Source organism: Xyrauchen texanus, chromosome 25, assembly GCF_025860055.1.
Source record: "Xyrauchen texanus isolate HMW12.3.18 chromosome 25, RBS_HiC_50CHRs, whole genome shotgun sequence".
Classification (NCBI taxonomy): Eukaryota; Metazoa; Chordata; class Actinopteri; order Cypriniformes; family Catostomidae; genus Xyrauchen; species Xyrauchen texanus.
This window is the reverse complement of record NC_068300.1, coordinates 29,506,656-29,522,505: the sequence shown is the minus strand read 5'-3', so window position 1 is coordinate 29,522,505 and position 15,850 is coordinate 29,506,656. Positions and strand designations below refer to the sequence as shown.

The 15,850-nt window shown below is 36.8% G+C and overlaps 1 protein-coding gene across 1 annotated transcript in view; it reads right to left on the bottom strand.

Annotated features, from left to right (window-relative positions):
• LOC127618926 (XK-related protein 7-like) overlaps positions 1-15,850 on the bottom strand; it is a 95,138-nt gene that overhangs the window by 1,796 nt on the left and 77,492 nt on the right. Inside the window, exon 2 of the mRNA XM_052091630.1 lies at positions 8,115-8,314. Within this exon, the coding sequence (XP_051947590.1) occupies positions 8,115-8,314 (200 nt within the window). The remainder of the gene's footprint in view (positions 1-8,114; positions 8,315-15,850) is intronic.

Genomic DNA, 15,850 nt, shown 5'->3' with positions numbered 1-15,850 from the left:
CTACAAAGAGAAAAGAAAACCTCAGTACTTAATGGGGCGATATAGTAACCTTCAAATATCTCCTGCAATTTTAAGTAACCTTAAATTGCATGTGTTATTAGTCAGGTATCTGGCTATAAATGCTTATTGCACTGCTCTCTGAAATACTTAATTCTGACTTGTTAATCGCTCTATCCAGTGGTCTGATATTTCTGAGAAAATACTGCACATCCTGGGATAAAATCATTTTGGTCATCCGGGTATTGTGAGTCATCTTTTCCTGTTTCTCTTTGATCTCTAATAAACTAATAAAGTAAACTAATAAAATAATTTCTAAATTAAATGAAATCAATATTTCATGTCCATTTATTTTTTATTTTGCAAGTAGCCTTTTAATAAGTGGGATAATGAGCAGTCAGATTGTCATTGTTTTGCTAAATAAACACCAACAGAATTCAGAGGTGAAATTCAGGTGTTTCTAGAGACTCACCTTACATGTACAAGACAGTGCATGTTACACCTCTCCTTGTCACTCTACACTAGTGTATCAAGTTCAAGGCTCTGATGCTGGCATACAGACCAGTCACTGTGTCTGCTCCAGCTTACCTAAAATCATTCTTGCACAGCTACGTTCCCACCAAAAGGCTGCGGTCTGCAAATGAGCAGTGCCTTGTGATATCAACACAACAAGGCACCGAATCACCTTCTCGGACCTTCAGCTTGACTGTACCTCGATGATGGAATGACCTTCCCAACACCATCCGTAAAGCAGATTCCCTCTCTGTCTTCAAAAAACATCTAAATACACAACTTGTTTGTGAGCACTTGACCAAATACCAAAAAGAAAAAAGAAAATATATATATACTTGTTGCACACTAATCTGTGGCTTGGCTAGTACAATTGAAACTTCGCAATGCCTGACTTTTCGTGTTACTGTCTCCTTAAGATGAATCGCATATGTTGTATCCTTCCTCATTTAGTAAATAGCTTTGGATTAAAGTATCTGCTAAATGAATAAATGTAAATGTACATATCCACCATTTAACCATCTTTCACTAAATTGCTAAGCAAGATTCACTTCACTGTTACTCCACCATGACAGTAGTTGACCTAAAAGTTGAGATGTCCTGCGGTGTGACATGCTATTCTCCATCTTAAACTATTTTAAATAGGATTTTGCTAATTGTAATTCTTTTAAAATTACTATGCATGCATGGATTTTATGTACATACATTTTGAGAGACTACATGGAATAATTGAAGGTCTTACAACTAGTGAAGGAAAAAAGGGAATTAAAATGGCGAAAACTTCAGAATAATGGTGACCAGTCACAGCGCCTAAAATATGCTCTTTCCCTTATACATTCATGTACATTGTAACCTAAATTATTTCATGGACATGTGTAAATAGTTTATCAAATAGCTTATTCTAAAGTTTTATCTCATTAAACACATTTTAAAAGGGCCCGAGTCAAGAGCTGTCATCTATAGTAGTCTGTAGCCCTTTAAATAGCCTGAAAAGAACAAGTGCTAAATATACCTAATCAGAATCATTATGAATGACTACATTTCCACACTCTCAGCCTTCTGCCTTCAATATTTAATTAAATATGATGTGATTCATTGCTAATTGGACATGTGATTAAATATTAACTTTTGAAAAATGAATAATTCAGACCCTAATTAATGTCTCTTGCATCTCTTGACTCATAATATACTGTATACTGTATGTGTGAATATACACTGCATCATGATGGGCACATTTCAGAGAATGGATTCTGACAAGGCAAAGATGCAAATTGATTGTAATTCCACACATCACAGCAGCTCTTATGAAACATTAACCATCATGAGCTGGCAGAGATTAAAAAGCGGCTTTATCAAGAGTTAAGCAAAGAGTTATGCCGAATTTTTTTTTGTTGCTTTAGTTGTCTTTGTTTTAAGTTTTCAAAACAAAATTTATAGAAGCTACAACACCTGCTGAGACAACAAATCCCTGGGCTTGTTCCCCAACTGCCAGAGAGTATGTCCCGCTCTAGAGAGTGTATGTGTGTGTTTGATTTGCTGACAGGGAGACAGACAGATGCTTCATACTGAGATTTCATACTGGCTTAAAGGCTGGTTCAGTTTTGGGTAAACTATTCCTTTAAAAAGTAACTGAATGTGCTAAGCCAGTAATTATAAACAAATCACAAGATTCATTGTTTTAAGTTATGTAATCTTTTAACAGCATTAACATTTTGAAGTCTGTTTTATAGGGTTAACAAAATACAAATATTTCGTGTACCCCTTGGAACTTGCTAAAGTACCCTCCGGGATCACACATACCTCTATTTGGGAATCAGAGCCCTTGAGTGTAAGTTTGAGCACACGTGTGAAGAGCATGTGTGTGTGTGTGTGTGTGAGTGACTGTGTATGTTCTTGTGTGATTGAGAGATATGGAGCTATCTTAGAAGGCTTCCACAGAGAGATGATGCTATCATGAGAATCAACTCTTTAATACATCCCACCACATGTTTGTTTATCTGCTGGGTCCCTGCAGATTGATGTTGTTCTGGCTTGATTCACCTACCTGTCTCAATCCACACACACGTTTTTAGGAACCCACACTTTCAACATATCCTTTTTTCAAGCCCCTCAGGCAGGCTTAAATAAGGTCAGCTGAGGACATTCAAAACACCACATGAAAAGATTGCAGCCCATCGCTTGTGGTCAGGTCTGGATTTGTGAAATTTTCAATTATGAAGGTCGATCCTGGCATAAATAATTCAAGTCATACTCTTATTTTCCACTTGAAGCCCACACATTATATCATATTCCGTATTTCCCTTTGTACAAACTTTACCCTTTCTGGCTATTAAGTGTTTTCTTGATTCCTGGCTAGAATCTTTTTGAGTCTCATTTACACATACTGTATCTTGCAGTGTTGTAGTCAAGACCAGCTCATCCGAGTCCAATTCCAGTCCGAGACCAGAGTAGGTTGAGTCCAATTCAAGACCGAGACCAGTAAAGGCTAAAGGAGTCTAAGACAAGAGCTTTTTATGAATGTATTAAATGTGTAGTTTAAAGGACTATTGACTATATCAAATAAACCAATGTATTATTTGCTTAACCTTATGTTGGTTAAACAACTTTACCAATTGAGAATAAAAATGTAATAAATGACATGTCCTAGGCTAAGAGAACAAATTTGTATTACAATTTCGACATGTCAGTGTTAACAAAATGTCAGTGAAAAATGCAAATTAAAGGTTTAAAGTGCCTATGTGGCTTACCATGTCAATGCAAATTAAAAATGTCTGTGTTACAAATACAGTATTACTGTACTATAACTAAAATGTGATAATGTCTGGAAGAAGGGAGGCTGAATCCAGTAGCAGATGTAATAACCGTTATTTATTGTAGATGCAGAGAAGGGGGAAACCAGATAAATACATAAATAAGATGAAGGCTTCGATGGTGGTCTTCTGGAAGTGGAACTGGTCCAACCAGAGAGAGCAATCAGAGTCTTTAGGCATGCTAGGAAAGAGCGTGAACTGTGGAGAGGAATCTTCTGAAGCAGGCCACCTCCTGAGGTCTGAGAACAGAGGAATCTTGAACAAACTGGGCTGGCACACACACACACACACACACACACACACACACACACACACACACACCCATACCCACAGGAGGTAAATCCACAGGGTTGACGGAGTTTGGAGCCAGTAACAATAAAATTACATGGAATTAAACTGTAGAAAATAGTCCAACTGGATCCGTAATGGCAATGAAAAACAAAAGCTAGAAGCAAAATGCATGGGAGCGTCAAAGGCTGACTAGAGTAGCGAGCAAATAAATTCCATTGAAGAGATTAGGGAAATTAAGTAAATAAATACACCAACAATCAGGTGACAGCAATCAGACAAATGAGCCGACGCGCTGAATACCCGAACGGCAACACATTCACGCCGCCACGTGACAACTGTCAAACAGAAGGTCAACAAGCAGCGTACACAAAACACATACACAAACAGGGCACACAAGGAATAGAGACAGATCAATCAAAAACCCAGAAAAACATTGGCCTAAAAACCAAACAATTGTAAGTCGTTGTAAGTCAAGTAAGCATTTCTGCTTACGTTTGACTGCAAGATTTCATCTCGAGGTATGCACAGATTTTTTTCAGTTATTCAATTCTGATGATATTGAGAGAAACACATTACAATTTTCTTCAATACAGTATGTGTTCTAAAAGACTAGAGTCTGTTCAGACCAAGGCAGTGCAACGAACCCAGATAGCACATGTACATCTCCGTTTTAGGTCATTTCATCTGGAAAGCATCTAACATCTGCTAAACATCTTAAAAAGATCAGATTTACAATCATTATAAATCATAAACATCTCAAAGACATTTGCTGAATGTCTTATTGATATCCAAGACATACTTAAATGACATACGCCTTATTTCAAACAACGTAAAATAGACGTCTTCCAGATATAAACACACACATAAAATAGAAGTCTGGGTGTTGTGTGAGTGCTATCAGGGAATAGAGTATGACACAGGTGTCTCGAGACACATTTTTAACAGTTGATGTTCTTTTTAACTTGACAAAAGAAAATGTTGGTGCTCCCAAAAAACAGCGATACGTAATGCAATGGTCAAAGACATCTGGTAGCATGTTTACTTAGAAAACAACTGAAAAACAGCATGGATGGATGCAACAACACGTTTGGTGTGAACAACCCCTTATTAACAAGACAGCACCAATGGAAGTGTCTCAAAATAACCTCTAAAAAAGCAGTCTTTTGTTGACTGTAGGTAAATATCCGCTTTATCCAACATTTGGTTTGTTTTCCATTTTCTAAAATATCCCCAATGAGTGAGAAACTGCTGCAAATTATTCAGCGAGATAGCAGTCCAAGTTAATCGGACTGAATAGCCAATCGATTCAAACCTATTTGCTAACCTGTTTCGCTGAATAGAACCGACTCAATACAATTATTTATCACTAGTTCTGATTCTACACAACAGAATTAAATGCTGTACAAACTTCTATATCTCTGATATTGTCAGTAAAACTATTTGCATATTAGGTGCAGATCCGCTGTTTTGTCAGCATTTGCACAGAAGCGCTACGTTTTTTTAGATGCTGTGCCAGTTTTAAAAGAATGTAACTCAAAAATACTTCTTAGCCTATGTATTTTTTATATAAACAAAGTCTGTCTATAAACCTTTCTAGAAATTTTCAATATCTAGAAATTATCATGTTTATCTAAAAAATTACTCATTGTATATTAAACAATTTGTATGTTTAATCATTAACTGCTGCCCATAGAGTCCAGGGCATGCATTGGCCTCTAGCGGTTCATGAGCAGCACAGCTGTATCAGGGTTTGGAGAGGAGCTTGCATTATATGCACATTGATAATGTAAATGTGCTGCGGTTTGGACTCCAAAGTACAATGTGAAAAGAGACCAGCAGGTAGAAAGGTGTGTAATCGAAATTGGTTCGGACCAAGCAATCGAATCAAGTATGAAAACAGCCTCATTTGCACTCAACTGCATTTTATTTCTCTGACTGTCTCTCTGTCTCACTCACTCACTTTTTTCACTCTCTCTCCTGTCCTCCCAAGCAACTCATTTGGTGCAGATCCAGATTAACTGAAATCTTAATTAGCAGAGATCCAAAAGCATTAGTTTGCGTTTTCCCGCTCTGCTCCCAACCTGCCCAAGTGCTCTGTGCTTTCTCTCCCGGCCTCAGATTCTGAGGCTCTCATGGAGCAATGTGCTGGCAATCTTAATTAAATCAAACATTTGACGCAGCGCAAACCCACTGCCACAAAGACCGTCTCAGATTAGAGTGCAGTTTAAAGAGAAAGGGATAAGACAAGTTAAAGCCCAATGCTGCCAAATAGAGAGAGAGAGAGAGAGAGAGAGAGAGAGAGAGAGAGAGAGAGAGAGAGTGTGTGTTAGTTCCAGCTACTGCACTTGCTTAAACATCTAGACGGTGTGGTGGAAGGAAGCAGATGGGATGTGTTTGCATAATGCGTTCTAATAAAAATATTTGTATTGTAAGATTATATTGAACGGCTGCATAAAAGTTACTTTTAATTCCTCAGAGAATCAAACCTCGTCTTAAATAGCATACTTAAGGTGAATGTGGCAACTAGCAAAACTTCTCTGAAGAGTATCAAAGTTACAAATGACTTGCTCTTATCATCTGATTGCAGCTGCATTTCTGCAGTTCTGCAGTGCTGCCTTCAGCACCATAGATCACGATATTCTCTTGGATAGGCCTGAGAATTATGTTGGCAATTGTGGAATTAGCTTGGTTTAGGTCCTATTTATCTGACCGCTACTGCTTTGTCTGTGTAAATGAGAAATTGTAAAATCAAATTAAAGTTAAGTATGGAGTGCCACAGGGATACGTTTTAGGGCCTCCTTTTCTCCTTATAAATGCTTCCCTGGGAGACATTATCAGGAACCTTGGAATTAGTCTTCACTGTTATGTCAATGATACCCAACTTTATATTTCTTCAAAACCCAAATAAATTTCACAATTCTCCAAGTTAGCAATGCGTATCAATAACATCAAAGATTGGATGGCTAGAAATTTCCATCTACTCAATTTTGACAAAACAGGTATGAATTGTTGGACTAAAAACCTCTGAAAATAAGCAACTAAAATATAATTTAACTCTCTATGGATCTACTGTTACATCGTTTTCTATAGTGAAGATCTTATCTAAATCAGGTGTAATATTTGATAGCAAACTGTCCTTTGAAAATCAAATTTCCAGTGATTGTAGAAAAGCATTCTTCCACCTCAGAAAAATTCCACCTCAGAAAAGGAGGTTTAGATATTTTTACAGGAAAACAATACACAAATTATTACCAAGAATATGATTTTTGCCTTAATATCAAAGATCTTACTAGAAATAAACAAATTGTGATCAAACGTGAATTTTCTTGATAATAAAATATGATCGTGTCTGGTAACATGTGCATGTAAAATGGCTAGAAATAGCATTTTAGCTTAGCGTAAAGCTGAAAATTTACACAAGGTTTATTTCTATTTCTTCTGCTCCAAACTTACTTCAAACTTACTTCTCTGTCTGCTCTGAATGTAATACATCATAAGAAAGTGTTTCACCGCTGTTCAAATGCACTTTGGATCACATCATTTATATGTATAAATGTTTTCCATTTGAAAGGACTAAATATTAATGAAACAAATGACAATAAAATGCAAAGTAATCTCTTCATTAATCAAAATACTTTTTGAATGTAACTGTATTCTAATTACCAATTATTTAAATTGTAACTGTAGTGGAACACAGTTACAAATATATTTTATTTAAAAATATTATTATATAAAATGTATTAAAAAAAATATGTAATCCTGTTACATGTATTCTGTTACTCCCCAACCCTGCCTAAAAATAGTTTTATCCATTCCTTATGGATATTACCCAAAGTTTTAATAGTAAACATAGTTCAGCAATGGTATTTGGTCTTGGTAAATCTCCTACACTGCTGCTAAAGAAGCAAGTACGAAGACTTGCTACTGCCAGAACATTCACAGACAATATGTCATTAACCGAATTGACATGCTAAATCATTCTAGGAGTTGTCATGACTGAACTAAAAACAGATTATTTGAAAATCTAATAAGGAATATGAAGTAGTTACAGAGTAAAAGCTTCTCTTTCCATGCAACTTTTAGAGTAACTAGCTACTTTCTCTAATGTGCTGCTTTTAGCTTAGTTTAGCTTAGCTAATTCTTCTGAAGAGTAGTTGTTAGATTAGCTAGCAAATTTTTTTAATAGCTTGCCCAACACATACTTATTGCTCTCTCTCTCTCTCTCTCTGCTTCTCCTTTTCTCTCCTTGTAGCCAGAGTCAAGTCATGACATTGCATTGAGTGGAGCATGTAAAATGTTTTTTTTTAAGTAATCAAAAGCATATCTCTTCTCTGGAGCTCTTATATGAATCATTCATGACGATCAGGACACAATCACACAAGTGATTTGCCACCTCTCACTCTTTCACTCGTTCTGTCTCAAGGCTACTCATTAAATATGCTCTACTAAAACATCTCACATGCCCACCTCAGAGATCTGTGTGTGTGTGTGTCTGTGTTGTATTACCCTGCAGGGGCAGTATGTGGTTGCTGTGGATCATGATGCTGAGCTGCAGCACGAGTTGAGGTGCGCTCTTCAGAAACGCCTCCAGCAACCGCAGCATGTTGATGTCAGCACTCTCGAACATCAGACGCCAGTAGAAATGACATTGACCCAGTTCGCCATGCCAACGGTTCTGCACTCCCAGGTACAAGGTATGGATGTACCTGATGACACACACAGAGGGAAAAGGTCAAAAGCTCATTATGGTTAATTGTATTTTAAATGAAATATTAAATTAGCAATGTAGCATTTTCGAGAGGGGTGTATTCTCTTACTTAGCCTCTTTAGAAAACTTCGGCTAAAGTGGGAAAATGTCATGGTTTATACCTGAATTCACTTATTTGGATTTGGCTCGCTGTTCATCAAGGAGGGGCTCAAGCACTAAGGCCTCAATTCGGGATCAAAGGCTTTGTTCACACTGCATCTCGACCTTATGGACTGACTATACTTTCCCAAGTAATAATATAGGATCCAACAGACAGTGTTGTCAATATCCAGTTCTGTATATTTATCCATAGTCACCATGGCATCAAGAGACTCATGAGAGCAGCTGTCATTGTTGAAAAAGTAAATGTAAAACTGGAAAGGTTTCCTCTACTTATGTGCATCATGATATATCACCACAGTATTACTTTGTTTACACATTCATATAAAGTCAATTTGAATTGGATGCACCAAAAAAAACTGCCTTCCCCCCAAGGACATTTACAGGATGGAGGCTGTAACAATTGAAACAGGACTGAGGAAAACAATGGCTTATATATCCTTGGGTAGTCATTGACAGGATTAAATGAACAAGCTCTTTCTGAACTCTTAATTAAAATTCCATTTGAATGGGCAATGAATGTCTAGTAACTAAAGTGCGTGAAAACAAGCTTTGGCTAGGATGACTGTAAAAGTGTCCATCACAATATGACACCAGAGTGGCACTGAGCGCTTTTAACCTGTCAGCAGCTTTTGACAGGAGAAGAACAGGACACAACCTGATACCACATTACACACACACACACACACACACACACACACACACACATGTTGTGTTTCCATGTTTTATGGGGACTTTCCATAGACATAATGGTTTTTATACTGTACAAACTTTATATTCTATCCCCTAAACCTAACCCTACCCCTAAACCTAACCCTCACAGAAAACTTTCTGCATTTTTACATTTTAAAAAAACATAATTTAGTATGATTTATAAGCTGTTTTCCTCATGGGGACCGACAAAATGTCCCCACAAGGTCAAAAATTTCGGGTTTTACTATCCTTATGGGGACATTTGGTATCACAAAGTGATAAATACACGCTCACACACACACACACACACACACACACACACACACACACACACACACACACACACACACACACACACACACACACACACACTGTGCATGGTCAAAGCGATGAACACAAGCTCAATTTTAAAAACTAAGTAAGAAAGATGACTGACTGGCTGATTCTTCTCATTCATTCTTTCTTTTTTCTTTAACTCATTTCTCATTCAAATTCTCAAATGCAATGGATTCAATATAGAATAGAATTTTCAAATGAAATTGTATTAAATCTCATTCTTGTTCTTTCTTTCTCTGTCTCAAATTAAATTATGATATGCATTCTCAAATGCATTATCAATTTTGCTGTGATTGATTCAATTGAAAATTCTCAAATTCAATTGTTTCAATTCAATTTTTTTAAGGTTTTTATTTTTACAATTTTAAAGGTTTTAAATTTTTTGTGGTTTTTAGGGTGAATGCTCTATCTAGATTTTAAATCAATAAAACCTGACTCCTTACCCTACATCTTAAAGCTTACCCTAACCGATAGTGTCATAAAATCAAATGTGAGGTGAACAAAACTGACGATCCAACCCTAAACCCTACACCTAAACCTAACCCTAATCAATATTGTCACGAAAAACGCAATTGATGAAGCAAATTACATTTCGTGCTACTTCCATGACACATTCAGTTGCTTTCGACAAGCATGATATGTGTGAAAGTGTATAAAAGTCATTGTTACTGTAGCGCCAATTGTACAGTGTTTATTTCCCAGAGAAACTGCATATGTACAACAAGACAATCATTTTGCAAAAATATCCTTTCAGCTGCATGATCCAATGAGACTAGGTTGGATTCAAATTAAGAATTCTCAAAATCGATCAAAAAATCTCAAATTCAATTGATTCAACTTATGAATGCAAAAATTCAATCAAAGAATCTCAGATTGAATTAATTAAATGTAACAACATAAAATGTAATTTATTCAAGTAAATAACTCTCAAATTCAATTGACGCTTCTCTGTTTGCTCTCATCTCGGCTATAAGCAGCTTCAGGCCAGCTGCATTATCTAAAGACTCCAGAAGAGTATTTTATCCCAGGCTCTACACGTTCAGCCTGCAATGGGAGGGATTTTTTTCATGCTTAACTCTGATAGGCAGTGAGGGGCAAAGCTTGTATTTCATGCTCCTCTCTGATAGGCTAAAGGTTTTAAGGGAACTGAGCCTGCATGGCACTATGGGAGATTTCAGATGATCCTTTGCCAAGTTCTCTATGTGAAACGAATGTAATTGTGTATTTTGTATGTGTGAAAGTGAGACAGAGCTGAAAGCAGAGAAAGCTAAAAGCAAATATAATCTGAAACAATGAGCTACAATGTTTGTGTTTCTATGTGTGGTTGTCTGTGGTTGTGTGTGGTTCCCAGACCCGCTCTCTAAAACATCCATTATCAAAAGGACAAATTAATCTAGAGAGTGACGAAACCTGAAAAAAATGAGAGAACCATGACAGATGGGGCAAAAGTATAGTCTTTCTACATCTATATTTCAGAGAAATTGTTTTTTCAGAAGTGTAGAGCTGTCAACCTAAGAAGCTGACGGCACAGACTGAAGCGTCCAAGATTAAAGAAGGACTTTAAGTACATTTTGCATTGATTCTGTCATAATTAACCACAATTAACTTATGCACAGGACCTGAAGGAGAGCACCGAATTGCATCTAAGGAACTATTGAGAGACACAGTGAAATAGAGTGTGTCTAAAAAGTAAACTGAGAGTGTTTATGTATGTGGCTAATTTATCTTCTGCAGTAATTAGCACCCCTGTCCCCGCTGAGACTGTCAAGGAGAATTCCTGTCTAAAACGCTTTCAGTCAACATACGGTTTTACACACTCAGCACTTCATCAGTAAACTGCATTATTATCGAATGCCACAAATTAGCAGATGTGTCAAACAACTGTGTATAAAAATTACAGTACATAAATCTATACTCAATTGTCAGAGACAATAGTTTTTTCCATTTTATTTATTTATTTACATTTTTGTTTTGTAGTTATAGTATCAGCATATTGTTGTGCATGAACCTGTGAACAAACTTCCTCTACACTGAGCACTTAAGAAAAAATTATTAAAGCCCCCATCTGTAGGATATACATGGGATTTTCAATTTCCAAACAAAACGTCCAATCTTATTTGAGATCCGTATCAACTCAAAATGCCATACAATTTCAGAAGGGCTTTTTGAGGGTATACACTCACTGAGTACTTTACTGCGATTTTCTAATCAGCCAATCATGTGGCAGCAGTGCAGTGCATAAAATCATGCAGATATGGGTCAGGAGCTTCAGTTAATGTTCACATCAACCATCAGAATGGGGGAAAAAATTTGATCTCAGTGATTTCGACCGTGGCATGATTGTTGGTACCAGACGGGCTGGTTTAAGCATTTCTGAAACTGCTGATCTCCTGGGATTTTCACACACAACAATCTCTAGAGTTTACTCAGAATGGTGCCAAAAACAAAAACATCCAATGAGCTGCAGTTCTGCAGATGGAAATGCATTGTTGATGAGAGAGGTCAACCACTATGTACATTTGTAGTGAGCAGAATAGCATCTCAGAATACACAACACGTCAAACCTTGAGGCAGATGGGCTACAACAGTAGAAGACCACAACAGGAACTTTATTAAGACCATAGTGTTCATAATAAAATGCTCACTGAGTGTACATTGGCCCTCACTTTTAGCGCAGCCTGAAAATCTATAGTTGGTTGAAAGGTAGTAGCTGGTTTTACATAGTTTCAAGATGGTCAAAGCTGGTTTAAGTGGTTGGTCAGGTAGACTATCAGCCAGTGGCACACAGGTCGATCTGGTAGACCATCTTGATCAACATGGTCAGAGTTATTAGCAAAAACATACTATAAATGTGCTTTTACCTCTAATGATGCATTCCAAAGCTACATACCATACCTGAAATCCAAAAACTAGATTTAGGTATTACGCAAAGTGAAGAGCCACACATGTTGCATTTTCTTAAATAGTCAAGTCAAGTCGAGACAATTTTATTTGTATAGCGCCTTTCACAACACACATCGTTTCAAAGCAGCTTTACAGAATATTAGCATTAACAGACGATAAGAACTGTAATGTCTATAAAGTCGATTAATCATCATTGTGTAATTTAGATAAAATACGAATTTTAATAGTGTTTATAAATAATTTAATGATAATTGTATTAATAACCCCAGTGAGCAAGCTGTAGGCAACTGTGGCAAGGAACACAAAAATCCATAAGATGTAGATTAATGGAGAAAAATAACCTTGGGAGAAACCAGACTCACTGTGGGGGCCAGTTCCCCTCTGGCTAACATTATGAATGTAATGTAAATATTAATTATGTATAGGTAAAATCATGGTTTAAAATTATTAAACTAAGTGATAAGGGTCATTGATTAAACATAGATTGTGTTTGAACTGTAAGATTAATGACCAAAGTCTTTGAAGTCCATCTTGATTAATTGCAGAAGTTCACATAGATGCAATTGTCCTTGTTAATTGGCTGATGAAGGCTTTTGTTGGCAATTGTTAGTCTAAGCATTTCATTTCAGGATCGTAGTCCATAAATAGACCGAGGTGATGCAGGTTGGAGTTGGCATAATTTCATCCTCTGAAGTCCGTCATAATAGATTGAAGTGATGTTTGGCTGGCACCGGCTGCATTTAGTCATCATCATTCTGCGACATGTAGCAGTGGAGTCCAACATGAAGCAGGAATGGTGCTGGATCCAGCCGGTTCTGGTGACCTCAGGATAGGAGTCCCGAGGTTGAGACAGGGAAACAAATAAAAAGATGTAAGCGTAGATGCCATTGAATTTATTGCAGAGTTAGAGATCATGCTCAATGTTTCTGGTTTCTGGTTCCGGCAGACCCAACTAAAGCAGCCTAATTGTGGGATAAATTAGGTGTATGCCTGGCTAAATAGATGAGTCTTTAGTCTAGACTTAAACTGAGAGAGTGTGTCTGCATCTCGAACAGTGTTTGGGAGACTATTCCATAGTTTAGGAGCCAAATATGAAAAGGATCTTCCTCCTTTAGTGGATTTTGATATTCTAGGAACTATTAATAGGCCAGAATTTTGCGATCTTAATGAACGTGTTGGAATATAGCGTGTTAGAAGATCACTTAAGTACTGCGGAGCTAGACCATTCAAAGCTTTGTACGTAGTTAACAGAATTTTAAAATCAATACTGAATTTAACAGGTAGCCAATGTAACGATGATAAAATGGGGCTAATATGATCATATTTCTTGGTTCTCGTCAGCACTCTGGCTGCTGCATTTTGAACCAATTGAAGTTTATTTATTGATCTTGCTGGACATCCTCCCAGTAATGCATTACAATAATCTTGTCTTGAGGTCATGAACGCATGAATTAGTTTTTCGGCATCAGCAACCGAGAGCATATGCCTTAATTTAGCAATATTTCTTAGGTGGAAGAATGCTGTTCTACAAACATTTGTAATTTGATTTTCAAAGGACAGATTGGTATCAAATATAACACCTAAGTTCTTTGCTGTTGAAGATGATGTAACAGTACATCCATCTAGAGTCAAATTATATTTTAGTGGCTTATTTTTAGAGTTTTTTTGGTCCAATAATTAGAACCTCTGTTTTGTCAGAATTGAGTAGAAGGAAATTTCTGGCCATCCAATCTTTTATTTCATTGATACACTCTACTAATTTTGAGAATTGTGAAATCTCATCAGGTTTTGAAGAAATATAAAGTTGTGTATCGTCAGCATAGCAGTGGAAACTTATTCCACGATTCCTGATAATATGTCCCAGGGGAAGCATATACATGGAGAAAAGCAGAGGCCCTAAAACTTATCCCTGTGGCACTCCATACTTTACTTTTGTTTGGTTTGACAATTCCTCATTTAAATAGACAAAGTGGTAGCGGTCTGCTAAATATGACCTAAACCATGCTAATGCCACTCCACAAATTCCAACATAATTCTCCAGCCTATTCAAGAGAATGTTGTGATCTATCGTGTCGAATGCAGCACTAAGATCTAAAAGCACTAGAAGAGAAATGCAGCGCGATCAGATGATAAGAGCAAGTCATTTGTAACTCTGATAAGTGCAGTCTCTGTACTGTGATGAGGCCTAAATCCTGATTGAAATTCTTCATATATACTATTTCTCTGTAGAAATGAACATATTTGGGAGGATACTACCTTTTCTAGTATTTTTGACATAAGCGGGAGATTTGAAATCGGTCTATAATTAGCAAGTTCTCCAGGATCAAGTTGTGGCTTCTTAATTAGCGGTTTGATAATTGCCATTTTAAAGTTTCTTGGGACATGTCCTAAGCATAGCGAGGAGTTAATGATATTAAGAAGAGGTTCTGATATTACAGGAGATACCTCTTTTAAGAGCTTAGTTGGTATAGGATCAAACAAACAAGTTGTGGCTTTTGATGTTTCGATAAGTTTTGTTAGCTCTTCATGACCTATGATAGCGAAGGATTGCACATGAGGGAAATTATTCGACACTGTTTTCTGAGGTGCTATGACAGATGATTGCATAATTCCAATTTTATTTCTGATTATTTCAATTTTATCTGTAAAGAAATTCATGAAGTCATTACTCTTGAGCTGTGACGTAATATCTGGTTCGGTTGAGGCTTTATTCCTAACCAATTTAGCCACAGTACTGAATAAACATCTAGGATTGTTGTGGTTATTTTCTATGAGTTTACTAAAATATGCTGACCTGGCAGCTTTGAGTGCGTGTTTGTAGCTACAGACACTATCCTTCCATGCACCCTGAAATACTTCTAATTTTGTATTTTTCCACATAGCTCCATTTTCCGAGCTGCTCTCTTGAGAGCATGAGTGTGATCATAGTACCATGGTGCAGGGCTTATTTCTTTAATTTTTTTTAATCGAAGTGGGGCGACAACATCAAGGGTGCTAGAGAAGACTGCATTTAAATTTTTTGTTATTTCATCAAGTTCTTCTGGGCTTTGGGGTTTATTGAGTATATGAGATAGATCTGGAAGAGTATTAGTGAAGTCATCTTTAGTGGTCGAAAGAATAGTTCTACCTGAGCGATAAGCGTGGTGTAGATTGAGTAACATTAGCTGATTGCAGCATGTAAGAGACGAGGTAATGATCCGAGATGTCATCGCTCTGCTGCAGAATTTCTATATTATCAACATCAACTCCATATGAAAGAATTAAATCTAGCGTATGATTATGGCGATGAGTTGGTCCTGTTACATTTTGTCTGACTCCAAGAGAGTTGAGAATATCGATAAATGCTAATCCCAATGTATCATTTTCATTATCTATGTGAATGTTGAAGTCACCAACAATTAAGGCTCTATCTACAGTAACTACAAGATCTGATAAAAAATTT